Source organism: Gorilla gorilla, chromosome 2, assembly GCF_029281585.2.
Source record: "Gorilla gorilla gorilla isolate KB3781 chromosome 2, NHGRI_mGorGor1-v2.1_pri, whole genome shotgun sequence".
Lineage (NCBI taxonomy): Eukaryota > Metazoa > Chordata > Mammalia > Primates > Hominidae > Gorilla > Gorilla gorilla.
Window position 1 is genome coordinate 111,486,739 of NC_086017.1, and position 17,554 is coordinate 111,504,292.

At 42.0% G+C, this 17,554-nt stretch overlaps 1 protein-coding gene and 1 pseudogene across 2 annotated transcripts in view; one reads left to right on the forward strand and one right to left on the reverse strand.

Annotated features, from left to right (window-relative positions):
* ADGRG7 (adhesion G protein-coupled receptor G7) overlaps positions 1-17,554 on the forward strand; it is a 92,244-nt gene that overhangs the window by 50,017 nt on the left and 24,673 nt on the right. For both annotated transcript variants that reach the window (XM_004035979.5, XM_055383555.2), the window contains 2 exons: positions 4,400-4,555; positions 13,641-13,797. In XM_004035979.5, the coding sequence (XP_004036027.2) occupies positions 4,400-4,555; positions 13,641-13,797 (313 nt within the window). The remainder of the gene's footprint in view (positions 1-4,399; positions 4,556-13,640; positions 13,798-17,554) is intronic.
* On the reverse strand, positions 9,636-10,167 carry LOC101139889 (glia maturation factor beta-like; annotated as a pseudogene).

A 17,554-nucleotide genomic window follows, 5' to 3' on the forward strand; every position in this document is an offset into this window, starting at 1 on the left:
CATTCACAATTGCTTCAAAGAGAATAAAATACCTAGGAATCCAACTTACAAGGGATGTGAAGGACCTCTTCAAGGAGAACTACAAACCGCTGCTCAAGGAAATAAAAGAGGATACAAACAAATGGAAGAACATTCCATGCTCATGGGTAGGAAGAATCAATATCGTGAAAGTGGCCATACTGCCCAAGGTAATTTATAGGTTCAATGCCATCCCCATCAAGCTACCAATGACTTTCTTCACAGAATCGGAAAAAACTACGTTAAAGTTCATATGGAACCAAAAAAGAGCCCGCATCACCAAGTCAATCCTAAGCCAAAAGAACAAAGCTGGAGGCATCACACTACCTGACTTCAAACTATACTACAAGGCTACAGTAACCAAAACAGCATGGTAGTGGTACCAAAACAGAGATATAGATCAATGGAACAGAACAGAGCCCTCAGAAATAACATCGCATACCTACAACTATCTGATCTTTGACAAACCTGAGAAAAACAAGCAATGGGGAAAGGATTCCCTATTTAATAAATGGTGCTGGGAAAACTGGCTAGCCATATGTAGAAAGCTGAAACTGGATCCCTCCCTTACACCTTATACAAAAATCAATTCAAGATGAATTAAAGATTTAAATGTTAGACCTAAAACCATAAAAACCCTAGAAGAAAACCTAGGCATTACCATTCAGGACATAGGCATGGGCAAGGACTTCATGTCCAAAACACCAAAAGCAATGGCAACAAAAGACAAAATTGACAAATGGGATCTAATTAAACTAAAGAGCTTCTGCACAGCAAAAGAAACTAGCATCAGAGTGAACAGGCAACCTACAAAATGGGAGAAAATTTTTGCAACCTACTCATCTGACAAAGGGCTAGTATCCAGAATCTACAATGAACTCAAACAAATTTACAAGAAAAAAACAAACAACCCCATCAAAAAGTGGACGAAGGACATGAACAGACACTTCTCAAAAGAAGACATTTATGCAGCCAAAAAACACATGAAAAAATGCTCATAATCACTAGCCATCAGAGAAATGCAAATCAAAACCACTATGAGATACCATCTCACACCAGTTAGAATGGCGATCATTAAAAAGTCAGGAAACAACAGGTGCTGGAGAGGATGTGGAGAAATAGGAACACTTTTACACTGTTGGTGGGACTGTAAACTAGTTCAACCATTGCGGAAGTCAGTGTGGCGATTCCTCAGGGATCTAGAACTAGAAATACCATTTGACCCAGCCATCCCATTACTGGGTATATACCCAAATGACTATAAATCATGCTGCTATAAAGACACATGCACACGTATGTTTATTGCAGCATTATTCACAATAGCAAAGACTTGGAACCAACCCAAATGTCCAACAATGATAGACTGGATTAAGAAAATGTGGCACATATACACCATGGAATACTATGCAGCCATAAAAAATGATGAGTTAATGTCCTTTGTAGGGACATGGATGAAATTGGAAATCATCATTCTCAGTAAACTATCGCAAGAACAAAAAACCAAACACCGCATATTCTCACTCATAGGTGGGAACTGAACAATGAGATCACATGGACACAGGAAGGGGAATATCACACTCTGGGGACTGTGGTGGGGTGGGGGGAGGGGGGAGGGATAGCATTGGGAGATATACCTAATGCTAGATGACGAGTTAGTGGGTGCAGCGCACCAGCATGGCACATGTATACATATGTAACTAACCTGCACAATGTGCACATGTACCCTAAAACTTAAAGTATAAAAAAAAAAAAAAGTCTTCAGAAGAAAGAAGCCAACTGACTTCAGTTTATTCACACTGAGCTGTAAATAATTAAGGGCAGCTCCTTTCCTGATTACGGTGTTAGTTGTTGGGGAAGACACGAGGCAACTGATAATAAGAGAAGCTGGGGAAAGAGGAAAGGATGTGTGACATAAGCATCTGCCTCCTCCTGGACTTTCTCCCCCACCTTCCACCCTACACCTATGCCATCAAGGGCCACATTTCTTCAGGATATATTGAAACTCAGGAGGGATTATTTTTGGTTTTCCTGAGTTATTCTCCTAGCAGTTGCTCCTCAAGAGCCTGTGCACTCCCCTGTTGCTCCCAGTTCTGCCAATCATCCTGAAATCCCTGACCCAGTTACCTGAAGTACTGCTGTGTCTGCATAGACCCGGTTACAGGGTGAATGTAGGGCAGGCCACATTCCTCTTTAATGCTCTACCCCCAGTTCTCTGTACCACTACTATGTAGGCCATTTCAGACATTCCCAAAGGGTTGAGGTTAACATGGGGAATTATAATTGGGGGGAAATTTTTCAAGTATTGCTTTTACACTGAAGCTTTCTTTCCCTATGTTCCATGGCAAACCAAGGAGTTAAATACTTCATCTGCATCCAGTTATAATGCTCTCCAGACCTCAAGTCCATAGCTATTTGTCAGATCAACCTCCACCATCCTGAAGATAAACTTGGCACTATTTTATTTATGGATGGACTTATTATTGTATCTGTTAGAGGCAAGCATGCCTTTGCATTTTTAAATTCATTACAGAGAATGGAACATCATCTCAGTTTCCTCCTAGGTCATTCAGATTAGAAATATGATTTCCAATAATTTAAATTAAAACTATTCCAATGCAAAAAATATTTAGAAATCCTTTTAAGTGTATAATAATGGTGTTTTACAAAACTCCAGGGGAAAGAAAATAAAATTAATTGAATGCCAAATATGTGCCATACCTTCTTACATCATTGTAATACCTAATGGCCTACCTGACACCTCCACTTGACTGTTTAATAGACATCTCCTCATCTTCCCTCCCAAACCTGCTCATCTCATCGTCTTCCCCAGTTAATAGTAATTCTATCCTTCTAGGTGCTCAGATTTTGGAGTCATTCTTAATCCCCTACATACCACATCCAACCCATCAATAAATTATTTTGCTTTACTTTTAAATATATCAGGAATCAGACTGTTTCTTAACGTCTCCTCTCCTGGTCCAAACTATCCATATTATTGCAATAGACTCCTAGGTATTAGGTTGGTGCAAAAGTAATTGCAGTTTTTGCCATTACTTTTGTACCAACCTAATATTTCCTACTTTTGCTCATGCTGTTCTCTCATCACTGCACCTGGATTAATGCTTTTAAAACTCAAGACAGATCACGTCATGTCTCTCCATCTTGTCTAGGGTACAAGCAATCACCCACAAAGCTCCTACATAATTTGTATCTTTCCACTAACCGTATCCACTTACTGTGGTTCAGCCACACTAGCCTTTTTTTCTTTCTTAAGCTGTCACCTCAGGGCCTTTGCACTTGATGTGATTTCAGCCTGGAACACCCTTCCCCATCATCTACTTCAGGTCTTTGCTCAAATACAGCTTTTTTCCATGAGGTTTTCCCTGACCACTCTATTTAAAATGAAACACCCCTCCCCACCACACACATATACACAGTAATTTCTACTCTCATTACCTGATTTACTTTTTCTCCATGGCATTCGTCACCATCTGACATATTGTGTATTTTATTTACTTTGTTTTATCTATTTCTCTGCACTAGAATGTAACCTCACTAAAGAAGGGATTTTTGTTTTGTCCGCTGCTGATACCTTGGTGTCTAAAACAGTGTCTAGCACATAATATGTACTCTAAATATTTATTAAATGAATTAATTAATTCTTTCAACAATGCCAGTAGGTGGTTACTATTATTCTCACCTCAGATGAGAAAAAAATGCCACTACAACCACCACCACCAAAAAACAAAACAAAACAAAACAAACCCCACAAAACACAAAACAGGTACAATGAGGTTAAATAACTTTTTCAAACTCTTTTTAAACATTAATATTTTAAAAATGCCCATCAAGGCTGGGTGCAGTGGCTCATGCCTGTAATCCCAGCACTTTGGGAGGCCGAGGTGGGTGGATCACGAGGTCAGGAGATCGAGACCATCCTGGCTAACACGGTGAAACTCCGTCTCTACTAAAAAAAAAAATACAAAAAAATCAGCTGGGCGTGGTGGCGGGTGCCTGTAGTCCCAGCTACTCGGGAGGCTGAGGCAGGAGAATGGTGTGAACCCAGGAGGCGGAGCTTGCAGTGAGCCGAGGTTGCGCCACTGCAGTCCAGCCTGGGCGACAGAGCGAGACTCAGTCTAAAAAAAAAAAAAAAAAAAAGCCCATCAATAGGAGACAGTTTAAAGTTATAGTATATTATTTCACTTTTCTAGTGGGTAGAATTCTTGAAAGTCATAAGTCATCTCAAATGTGTAAAATGCAGAGGGATGTTAACTTTTAGCAGATCTTTCAGTTGAGTGAATGTCAATAGTGTTAATAGCACAAAGACCAGTATGTATACCTTTCTTAGTCTGCTGAAGCAATTTTTTTTTTTCCTCCACAGCTGCTGGCTGGCAATTCCAGAACCCAATGGTGTCATAAAAAGTCCGCTGTTGTGGTCATTCATCGTACCTGTAACCATTATCCTCATCAGCAATGTTGTTATATTTATTACAATCTCGATCAAAGTGCTGTGGAAGAATAACCAGAACCTGACAAGGTAAGATTCCCAACGAATGGGAAGCTGCCGGGCAAGGCTCATCCAGCACTTAACACAGCACCATAACACATCCACAGTTTCAGAAGCTTTCAAACTGAAACAATGGCAGGGCTATGTGGTTTACAGGAGAGATTTTTCTCTTACACTTTGACTCAGAAGGTGGATCTTCTCGTCTTCTCACATCCGTACAGTCTGCTCTCAATATCCTGGGTTTCCACATCTGTGGATTCAACAAAGCGAGGATCAACTAAAAACTAAACCTAGACTTCAAGAAAAAAAATTTTCTTCCCTTATCCTAAATATTCAAGAAATCATATTTGGATAATTAAAGAAATGAGAAGGTTGTGGGAAAATGCTGATACCTGGATTTTCATTTTATTAATACAGTCCAGTACCTGTTGGCTATATTTTACATGTATTGCTTGAATTACACAATAGCACTAAAATTTCTTATTTATTTTATTTTATTATTATTTTTTGAGACAGGGTCTTGCTCTGCCATCCAGGCTGGAGTGCAGTGGCACGATCACAGCTCAATGTAGCCTCGACTTCCTGGACTCAAGTTGTCCTCTCCCCTCAGCCTCCAGAGTAGCTAGGACTACAGGCACACAATACCATGCCCAGCTAATCTTTTTCTGTTTTTTATAGCGATATAGTCTCTGTAAAAAAGAGGCTGATCTTGAACTCCTGGGCTCAAGTGATCCTCCCCAGTTGGCCTCCCAAAGTGCTGAGATTACAGGCATGAGCCACTGTGCCCAGCCTTAAATTTTTTAAATTAGTGGCAAACATACAAAAATTTGGAGAGCTCACTTAAAAATTAAATTTTAGGCAGGGCACAGTGGCTCATGCCTGTAATCCCAGAACTTTGGGAGGCCGGGGTGGGTGGATCACCTGAGCTTGGTAGTTTGAGACCAGCCTGACCAACATGGATAAACCCCATCTTTACTAAAAATACAAAATTAGCTGGGTGTGGTGGCATATGCCTGTAATCCCAACTACTTGGGAGGCTGAGGCAGGAGAATCGCTTGAACCCAGGAGGTGGAGGTTGTGGTGAGCTGAGATTGCACCATTGCACTCCAGCCTGGGCAACAAGAGCGAAACTCCATCTCAAAAAAAAAAAAAAGAATTGAATTTTCTCTCGAAAAAATTGGAATATCTGGCCACTCTAAGCTGACATTCCCTGCGGGGGTCATGTGCTTTCTGATTTACCAGTTCCCATCTGTACTGCTTCTCTCCTTTCTATAACCTTTCTGGCTCCAAAAAGCATTTTTATTGTCATCCCTGATATACAACAAGAGCATTCAGTTGGAGAGACAAAAAGCAGAAACTATTAAACACATATACTCTACCCTTCCTGACCCCATCTCCATAGCATAAATTGATTGGAATACAGTGCTAATAAGACTATGAGTTCAGATTTAATTCTATAAGATTTTGCTCATATAGTAAGTAGACTTAATAAAAGCAAGCACATCTGTGAACTTATAGCAAGCTTACAAATAGGTCCACTTAGTAATACCAGATGAGTAAAAGCCACCATCTTTAGTGGGACTATATCTTTTTTTCTTTTAATGTTAACATTTTATTTAAACCAGTACAAGCACCATGCTTAACAAAAGACTGTCCCAAATAAACATGCAATATGAACTAGCAGAGACTGAAACCACAGCTTAAGAAATTGTGCCAGTTGTTGGTTTTTTTAAATGATGACAGAGAACTGTTAAAATTCACAAGACTAAACCATTAATGTTTCAAGCCTCCTGAATGAGATTATATCGGACCATCGAAATCAGTGGGAACTGCCCTGGCATGTTAATGATCTCAAACAATATTCAAGTAATTATATTTATATGAATTATACTCCAAAAAGCAAGAAAATACAATTTCTATCACAAGATTACTGTATATGAGCACTGATTTGAAATGTCAAATGGCATAATAAAAACAAATTTCTCAAGAATATTCAGCTTGGGACCATTGGTTTTAAGTGGCTAGAAGATTATTACATTCTTTCAGAAATACAAAATAAGATTTGTCCAGAAATGTTTGAAACACATCCTCACAGAAGTTGTAATGGCTCAAACTCTATAGATTCCAGTATTATCAGTTTATTGAACAAATAGGGAAAGCAACCACAGTAAGAATACTTGAATTTATATAATGCAAGTTACCCTCTACTTCCACCAAATATCAGCATTTAAACTTTTATGAAAATATCTATTCATCACTAGTCCACATATGGATTAATGACATTGCTCAGGTTTTAAAAGTAGTTCAAACATTTTTTTAAGTATACCTTCCTTAATATCTATATGGGTTGGGGGGAAACAGCCAAATTTAATTTGGCAATAAACTCCCCTAACTGGAATTTTTTAGCTAAAGTGTCAGACAAGGATACAGTTTATGGCTACATTTGACTCCTGAAAATAGGAGATAAAAGGGGAGGGAAAAGTGCTGACACACATTTTGCCACACAGATTATTTAGTAATGACAGTAAAAAAATTTAGCAACACGCTCTTAACAGTATGTTTAACTGCATTAGGCATTTAGTAAACTTTTAGAACTAGACAATTTGAACATTTATTTTAGAAGTCAATTAAACAAAAGCAGTCAACCAACTTTTTTCCTAATATAATAGCATCAACACCAGAACAAAGTGATCACTATTCAAAACTCAGCCATTTTGGAATTTCAGGATAGTAACCTGAGAAGTTTTCTTCATATGTGTTTTTGTTGTCATGGAAACCACACTAAATAATACTGTGATTACCAGTTGATTTTATTTTGACATTAGATGCTACGCAGAACTTATGCAAGGCCAACAATTTCAAAACTAGCGCTGACTTAGAAGACCATGAAGGAGGGTCCCAGGAAAAAAGTTGCTGCCAAAAAGGAAAGAATGATTAAGGTTGAATGGGAATGGTTGTACCAGAAAGATACGGAATGTAGAAACTGGAATTATGAAAAAAACAAAAAACAAAAAACTGGAGTTATTATCGGGGGATGGCAGAAAAAAGACACTAAATAGGAAATATACTTGAAAAGAACAATGCAAAATTTAGTAAGATGAAAGGGAAATCTATACAAATGTTTGAGAACATTTTAGAGCATGGGATTTGTAAATCTCCCCATAGAACAGATAAAATAAAAATGTCCTACTGATCCTCTAGCCTCAATCTGTTGTGTTGCAAAAAACATGTAATTGACTAGGAGTCAGACAAGCTCAAAAAAGCAAGGTTTATCACAGCTCTTCGCTCCTGTTAAAGAGAGTAGGGGAACTAAGGGTTCTAATGTATGGCAGGTCAATATTATCTGACATTAAGGAGGACCTCCAAATTTAAAAATAAAACTAAAACATGCAAGAAAAAATAAGAAACTTCATTTAAAAATACATTATTGCAGCACTAGTTTCTCTTATTGCTGCAAACCAGGTGAAACAAAACCTCATTTCCTTCATTCCAAAACATTAAAAACACTCTCCACTCACTTGGATTACATTTGCATTTCTACATAATTACATGCATGCTATTATCCAATATCAAAATACCTGTTTAAAGAATTCTTAAACTTCCTGGGTGGGTTTTCTCTCTTTCTGGAAATTGGAATAAAGATTCTTTTGCCTCCGAGAACCAAAACAAACACCTACTCTAGAACTTCCTCATCTCCAACTAACTTTCTACTGCTTGCTGACTTCTAAATTAGTGAAGCCAAGGTTGAGAACAGAAGATGTTCTATTCGATATCATGAAAATTCCATCTTTACTTCTCACAGAAACCTCAAAAATAAAATACAAAGAACATATGAATGGAAAACATGCCAAAATTTAAATTTTGCTAGTTTTGAGATGACTAAGATGTTCTTAATATAAGAATTCATTCACCAAATTTGGTTAGTCTTCAGAGTCTCTAGACCTATTATCAAATTAATGTTCAATGGTTACTTATATATTTGTTTTTATAAGTATGCCAAATAACAGAATCCTTGCTTTATGCCAAGAATACCATCATCTAACAAGACTGGTTTAGTTAACTATTCAAGCATCCAGTTCAGAATATCTTCTGACCATTAGGATATAAGATGTGATATTGATGTTTTAACGTTATTAACTATGGCCAAAGTTTTAAGTTAATTTTTTCCTATGGCACAAAACTAATCACAAGTATACCCAAAATTATAACTCTCGACTGCCATGTATTCACCAATTCAAGCAGATAGTCGGAATTTTTAAAATATGAAGTTGATTTTATTATAAATTTCAGATATACACATTAGAAAATTATTTTATTTGGACTCTTTAAAAAAGTATTAATTTCACCAAATCTGGAATACTGGAGTGTAAAAGTCTTAAACTAACTTTAAAGCTAACAAATCAAAGGCACAGTATTAACACATTTAAAATAACTAGTGTTCACAGGACATTAAGCAGTGCTTTATAAATGAAGTGTTATTAACCTAGATGCAAAACTGTTTAGAAATGACGTAAAAGGAATGAAGCCCTTGATTATTACAACCCACCAATTTCTAAGACTAAGATGCTATTTTCCATAAGGAGAAAAGCTAACGGTCATAATTCTATCATAAAATCTAACTCCCCAACCTTAGAAATCAGTGATTGATGAACATAGTTTCTAGACTTGATTAAAAAGATACAGAAAACCAAACAAGATGCAGAACTGATCAATGTACTTGTAATGCAGGTTACACTACAGTAAATTATTCATGACTCAATACTGGGTCACTCAAGTCTTTGACCCCACATCAATTTCAATGATTTGACAAGTGATAATATGCTATTTTCATAAATAAACTGCTAATATCCAGTATTTGTCAAAAGGAGGCAACTGTTGTCTCTCACAATCTAATATATCCACATTCCAGTGGTGTCTGTAAATAGTAACAAATTCTGAACCATAAGTTATAGAAGTTAGTCACAAGAGTGCAAAAAGTCCATGGAGAAAAGTAATCCACCGAATAATTACCAATATAAGGAAACACCGTACAAAGTTTTATTACTATAAAGATGATTTCCTCTTTGATCAAACTTTGCACAAATGAAGAATTTTTCTTTACTGCAGAAAACAAACTGTAAGTAACAATGCATTTTTAGACACAAATAAGTATTTATGTCTGGTTCCAGTATGGTAGGGTTAATACATAAATACTTTAGAAACACAGAAGTTCACATTAGTGGAAAAATCCAAGTTTCTCACATAACCATTCTTCAGTCAGTTCTTCCGTATTTCTTATTTCAAATACCTTGGTTAGTTCAGCTGTCTGGACTAGCTTATTCTTACTGCCAGCATATATCATTTGTTGTTCAGGCTTACATCCAACAGGACTGGAGAAAATAAAGCACGGAGGATATGGAACTCTCCCATCCGTTATGTTGATATTTATAACTATACACAATGAAACGAGGTTGTCGTTCAGGTAGTTCATCTTTAAGTTCATCTGGTGAAATACCCTCAAGCTCCTCATCCAGTACCACCAGGCGTTTATCCTTCAATCTTCATTACAATAGAAGCATTGTTCGTTTCTTTGTGAAAACGAAACTTTCTCAGCTTTTCCACTAAATCTTCAGCAACATCAAAACCACCAAAGACTCACTCATTTCCTTTCCGCCATCAGTGGCCTGTTGCCTTCACTTGGGCACCTTTTTCTAGTGGGACTATATCTTAAATATGTACTTTACAGGTCAAGGTTAAGTATCATTCTTCCTGTATGAACGGTAGTTCATATTAAGAAGAAATACGGTTAAAATATTATCACTAATAAACATTAAAAGTATGTTTACTGAACATAAGTGGTGAGAGTGGAAGGAAAAAATAGTATGTTTAATAGCAATGCAGAAAAACCTTGGTAAAGGCTTCTTTGCCTAATTGCAAATTAGGATATATTTCCTTCATACAAAAATTATCATGTTTGGCCACAGATACCAATCAAATTTGTATTGCTAAATGTTGATTGATAGACTATGGTTCATAAATTAGCCTAGTTATAATGACAAGCAGACTGTGATTTAATTGTTTAACAAGTAACTTTCATGTGTTCAGTAGCTACATAACAAATTGCCCCAAAACTTAATGGTGAAAAATGACAAATGTTTATTATTTGCCATGAGTTGAGTGTTGGCTGGGTAGTTCTGTCTTGACGGGCTTGGATGCTTATTAATGATCGAGGATGACTCACTTTTTTTTTTTTTTTTTGAGATGGAGTCTCGCTCTGTCACCCAGGCTGGAGTGCAGTGGTGTGATCTCGGCCACTGCAACCTCCGCCTTGAAGGGGTGGGTTGCCCCTCCACACCTGTGGGTGTTTCTCGTAAGGTGGAACAAGAGACTTGGAGAAGAAAAAGACACAGAGACAAAGTATAGAGAAAGAAATAAGGGGACCCGGGGAACCAGCGTTCAGCATATGGAGGATCCCGCCAGCCTCTGAGTTCGCTTAGTATTTATTGATCATTCGTGGGTGTTTCTCTGAGAGAGGGATGTGTCAGGGTCACAAGATAATAGTGGGGAGAGGGTCAGCAGACAAACACGTGAACAAAGGTCTTTGCATCATAGACAAGGTAAAGGATTAAGTGCTGTGCTTTTAGATATGCATACACATAAACATCTCAATGCTTTACAAAGCAGTATTGCTGCCCGCAGGTCCCACCTCCAGCCCTAAGGCGGTTTTTCCCTATCTCAGTAGATGGAACGTGCAATCGGGTTTTATACCGAGACATTCCACTGCCCAGGGACGGGCAGGAGACAGATGCCTTCCTCTTGTCTCAACTGCAAGAGGCATGCCTTCCTCTTATACTAATCCTCCTCAGCACAGACCCTTTACGGGTGTCAGGCTGGGGGACGGTCAGGTCTTTCCCTTCCCACGAGGCCATATTTCAGACTATCACATGGGGAGAAACCTTGGACAATACCTGGCTTTCCTAGGCAGAGGTCCCTGAGTGTTTGTGTCCTGGGTACTTGAGATTAGGGAGTGGTGATGACTCTTAAGGAGCACGCTGCCTTCAAGCATCTGTTTAACAAAGCACATCTTGCGCAACCCTTAATCCATTTAACCCTGAGTTTGACACAGCACATGTTTCAGAGAGCACGGAGTTGGGGGTAAGGTCATAGATTAACAGAATCTCAAGGCAGAGGAATTTTTCTTAGTACAGAACAAAATGGAGTCTCCTATGTCTACTTCTTTCTATACAGACACAGTAACAATCTGATCTCTCTTGCTTTTCCCCACACCGCCTCCTGGGTTCAAGCAATTCTCTGCCACAGCCTCCCGAGTAGCTAGGATTACAGGCGTCCACCACCACACCTGGTTAATTTTTTTTTTTATTATTATACTTTAAGTTCTGGGTTACATGTGCAGAATGGCAGGTTTGTTACATAGGTATACATGTGCCATGGTGGTTTGCTGCACCCATTAATCCGTCACCTACATTAGGTATTTCTCCTAATGTTATCCCTCCCCTAGCCCCCCACCACTGACAGGCCCCAGTGTGTGATGTTCCCTCCCTGTGTCCATGTGCTCTCATTGTTCAACTTCCACCTGTGAGTGAGAACATGCAGTATTTGTTTTTGTGATCTTGTGATAGCTTGCTCAGAATGATGGTTTCCAGCTTCATCCATGTCCATGCAAAGGACATGAACTTATCCTTTTTTATGGCTGCATAGTATTCCATGGTGTATATGTGCTGCATTTTCTTAATCCAGTTTATCATTGATGGACATTTGGGTTGGTTCCAAGTGTTTGCTATTGTGAATAGTGCTGCAGTAAACATACGTGTGCATATGTCTTTATTGTAGAATGATTTATAATCATTTGGGCATATGCCCAGTAATGGGATTGCTGGGTCAAATTGTATTTCTAGTTCTAGATCCTTGAGGAATCACCACACTATCTTTCATGATGGTTGAACTAATTTACACTCCCACCAACAGTGTAAAAGTGTTTCAGGTGCTACCAGGGTATGAAAAGAAAAAAAAAAGAGCTCCTGCAGCTAGTTCGGTGTCTGCCCAATTGGCCGCCCAGTTTTGTGCTTGAAACCCAGGGTGCTGGTGAGGCAGGCACCATAGGGAATCTCCTGGTTTGCGGGTTTCAAAGACCGTGGGACAAGCACAGTATCTGTGTGGGAGTTTCTCAGGCTGGGACCCTCACAGCTTTCCTTGGGTAGGGCAGAAAATTCCCCAACCCCTTGTGCTTCCCAGGTGAGGTGACACCCCACCCTGCTTCAGCTCGCCCTCCATGGGCTGCACCCACTGTCCAATCAGTCCCAGTGAGATGAACCTGGTACCTACATTGAAAATGCAGAAATCATCTGCCTTCTGCGTCAAACTTGCTGGGAGCTGCAGACCTGTGCTGTTCCTATTCGGCCATCTTGAATCCTTCATGACTCACTTTCATGTCTGGTGGTTGGTGTTTGGTTGGTTTTAGTAGCAACTGTTCAGTTGGGAAAGCTCATCTCTGCTCCATATAGTCTCTCATCTGCCATTCAACCAGCCCAGGCTTCTTAACATAGTGGTCTCAGGGTTCTAAAGAGGAGTGAGGGAAGGCAGATTAATAAACAGATGCTTTCAAGTCTCTGCTTGATAAATTTGCTAATGTCCCACTGGCCAAAGTAAGTCACATGGCCAAGCCCAGGATCCAGGGGCATAGACTTTCCACAAGAGGAAGAAGATCACTCTGCATCTAACTAACCTTTCTTTCCCTCATCAACTTAAGGCTCAGGAAGCTCCCAGGTGCCAAAAAAGGGGATTCCTCCATTGGCTGATCTGTAGTAATATTCACAAAATGAAAATTCCATTTCAATGAAGAAGTTGGTTCTTAAAATTTGCTTGCTGTAGTATTAAGGAGCTGTGTTTGCCTGAAGTTTTAAACAAGTATCAATGTATTCAAAATAAAGCTTGCTAAGTCAGATTTTCTCCAGAGTGATGTAAGACTTAGCATCATTTTTCCACCTGGGGCATAATATTGTTAAGTGAACAATGTATATGGGCAGCTGAATATGCATTCTAAATAGGAGAGTAATAATGACGTTGATAAGTAAAACCCTAATGAACCACATTATTTTTCTTGTTTTCTTTCACCTAGCACAAAAAAAGTTTCATCCATGAAGAAGATTGTTAGCACATTATCTGTTGCAGTTGTTTTTGGAATTACTTGGATTCTGGCATACCTGATGCTAGTTAATGATGATAGCATCAGGATCGTCTTCAGCTACATATTCTGCCTTTTCAACACTACACAGGTATGGTGCGGATTAGTCTGAAAGTAGCAGAACACGCAGTGGTGGAGATATCATCTTGATATCTTAGTTACCTTTGAGAGACTATTTTAAAAAAATCTAGGCCGGGCGCGGTGGCTCACGCCTGTAATGCCAGCACTTTGGGAGGCTGAGGTGGGAGGATCACGAGGTCAGGAGATTGAGACCATCCTGGCTAACATGGTGAAACCCCATCTCTACTAAAAAAAAATACAAAAAATTAGCCGGGTGTGGTGGCGGGCGCCTGTAGTCCTAGCTAGGGAGTAGTCTCCTCCTGTAGTCTCCTGCTGAGGCACGAGAATGGCTTGAACCTGGGAGGCGGAGCTTGCAGTGAGCTGAGATCGCGCCACCGCACTCCAGCCTGGGCGACAGAGCAAGACTCCATCTCAAAAAAAAAAAAAAAAAAATCTAGTGGGTACATAGTAGGTGTATATATTTATGGAGTACAAGAGATATTTTGATACTGGCATAAAATGTATAACAATCACTTCAGGGTAAATGGGGTACCCATATCCTCAAGCATTTACCCTTTCTGTTACAAACAATCAAATTATACTCTTAGTTATTCAAAAATATACAATTAAATTATTATTGACTGGCCAGGCGTGGTGGCTCACGGCCTGTAATTCCAGCACTTTGGGAGGCTGAGACGGGTGGATTGCCTGAGGTCAGGAGTTCAAGACCAGTCTAGCCAACATGGTGAAACCCCATCTCTACTAAAAATACAAAAAAATTAGCTGGGCATGGTGGCATGCACCTGTAATTGCAGCTACTTGGGAGGCTGAGGCAGGGGAATTGCTTGAACCAGGGAGGTGGAGGTTGCAGTGAGCTGAGATCACACCACTGCGCTTCAGCCTGGGCGACAGAGGGAGACTCCATCTCAAAAAAACAAAAATTATTATTGACTATAATCACCCTGTTGTGCTGTCAAATACTAGATCTTATTCATTCTAACTATATTTTTGTACCAATACCCATTAACCATTCCCGCTTTCCCCTCCCGTCACTACCATTCCCAGCCTCTGGTAACAATCATTCTACTCTCTATCTCCAGGATTTCAATTTTTTAAACTCTTTAGGTCCCAAATAATTGAGAACATGCAAAGTTTGACTTTCTGTGCCTGGTTTATTTCACCTAACATAATGACTTCCAGTTCCATCCATGTTGTTACAAATGACAGGATCTCATTCTTTTTTTTTTTTTTATTTTTTATTTTTGTATTGATCATTCTTGGGTGTTTCTCGCAGAGGGGGATTTGGCAGGGTCACAGGACAATAGTGGAGGGAAGGTCAGCAGATAAACAAGTGAACAAAGTTCTCTGGTTTTCCTAGGCAGAGGACCCTGCGGCCTTCCGCAGTGTTTGTGTCCCTGGGTACTTGAGATTAGGGAGTGGTGATGACTCTTAACGAGCATGCTGCCTTCAAGCATCCGTTTAACAAAGCACATCTTGCACCGCCCTTAATCCATTCAACCCTGAGTGGATACAGCACATGTTTCAGAGAGCACAGGGTTGGGGGCAAGGTCACAGATCAACAGGATCCCAAGGCAGAAGAATTTTTCTTAGTACAGAACAAAATGAAAAGTCTCCCATGTCTACCTCGTTCTACACAGACACGGCAACCATCCGATTTCTCAATCTTTTCCCCACCTTTCCCCCCTTTCTATTCCACAAAACCGCCATTGTCATCATGGCCCGTTCTCAATGTGCTGTTGGGTACACCTCCCAGACGGGGTGGTGGCCGGGCAGAGGGGCTCCTCACTTCCCAGTAGGGGCGGCCGGGCAGAGGCGCCCCTCACCTCCCAGACGGGGCGGCTGGCCGGGCGGGGGGCTGACCCCCCCACCTCCCTCCCAGACGGGGCGGCTGGCTGGGCAGAGGGGCTCCTCACTTCCCAGTAGGGGCGGCCGGGCAGAGGCGCCCCTCACCTCCCGGACGGGGCGGCTGGCCAGGCGGGGGGCTAACCCCCCCACCTCCCTCCCGGACGGGGTGGCTGGCCGGGTGGGGGGCTGACCCCCCCACCTCCCTCCCAGATGGAGCGGCTAGCCGGGCAGAGGGGCTCCTCACTTCCCAGTAGGGGTGGCCGGGCAGAGGCGCCCCTCACCTCCAGGACGGGGTGGCTGGCCAGGTGGGGGGCTAACCCCCCAACCTCCCTCCCGGATGGGGCGGCTGGCCGGGCGGGGGGCTGGCCCCCCCACCTCCCTCCCACATGGGGCGGCTGGCCGGGCGGGGGGCTGACCCCCCCACCTCCCTCCCGGACGAGGTGGCTGCCGGGCGGAGACGCTCCTCACTTCCCAGACGGGGTGGCTGCTGGGCGGAGGGGCTCCTCACTTCTCAGACGGGGCGGCTGCCGGGCAGAGGGGCTCCTCACTTCTCAGACGGGGCGGCCGGGCAGAGACGCTCCTCACATCCCTGACGGGGCGGCAGGGCAGAGGTGCTCCCCACATCTCAGACGATGGGTGGCCGGGCAGAGACGCTCCTCACTTCCCAGATGTGATGGCAGCCGGGAAGAGGCGCTCCTTACTTCCCAGATGGGATGGCGGCCGGGCAGAGACGCTCCTCACTTTCCAGACTGGGCAGCCAGGCAGAGGGGCTCCTCACATCCCAGACGATGGGCGGCCGGGCGGAGACGCTCCTCACTTCCCAGACGGGGTGGCGGCCGGGCAGAGGCTGCAATCTCGGCACTTTGGGAGACCAAGGCAGGCGGCTGGGAGGTGGTTGTAGCGAGCCGAGATCACGCCACTGCACTCCAGCCTGGGCGCCATTGAGCACTGAGTTAACGAGACTCCGTCTGCAATCCCGGCACCTCGGGAGGCCGAGGCTGGCAGGTCACTTGCGGCTAGGAGCTGGAGACCAGCCCGGCCGACACAGCGAAACCCCGTCTCCACCAAAAAAATACGAAAACCAGTCAGGCGTGGCGGCGCGCGCCTGCAATCGCAGGCACTCGGCAGGCTGAGGCAGGAGAATCAGGCAGGGAGGTTGCAGCAAGCTGAGATGGCAGCAGTACCGTCCAGCTTCGGCTCGGCATCAGAGGGAGACCGTGGAAAGAGAGGGAGAGGGAGACCGTGGGAGAGGGAGAGGGAGAGGGAGAGGCAGAGGGAGAGGGAGAGGGAGAGGGGAGAGCAACTTTAGTGTATTTTCACTCTATGATTCTCAGGCACACAGACAATAGGACTGTGAAATGGCTCCTTGCCTCTTACGTGGCCTGACAGGATCTCATTCTTTTTAATGGCTGAATAGTACTCCATTGTGTATATGTACTGCATTATCTTTATCCATTCGTCTGTTGATGGATACTTAGTTTGCTTCTAAGTCTTGGCTATTATGAATAGTGCTGTGAAAAACACGGGACTGCAGATATTTCTTTGATATACTGATTTCTTTTGGATATATATCTAGCAGTAGGATTGCTGGATCATATGGTAGTTCTATTTTTAGCTTTTTTTATTATTAAACTTTAAGTTCTGGGGTATATGTGCAGAACATGCCAGTTTGTTGCATAGGTATACATGTGCCATGGTGGTTTGCTGCACCCATCAACCCATCATCTACATTAGGTATTTCTCCTAATGCTATCCCTTCCCTAGCCCCCCAGCCCCCGACAGGCCCCGGTGTGTGATATTCCCCTCCCTGTGTCCATGTGTTCTCATTGTTCAACTGCCACTTACGAGTGAGAACATGCGGTGTTTGGTTTTCTGTCCTTGTGTTAGTTTGCTGAGAATGATGGTTTCCAGCTTCATCCATG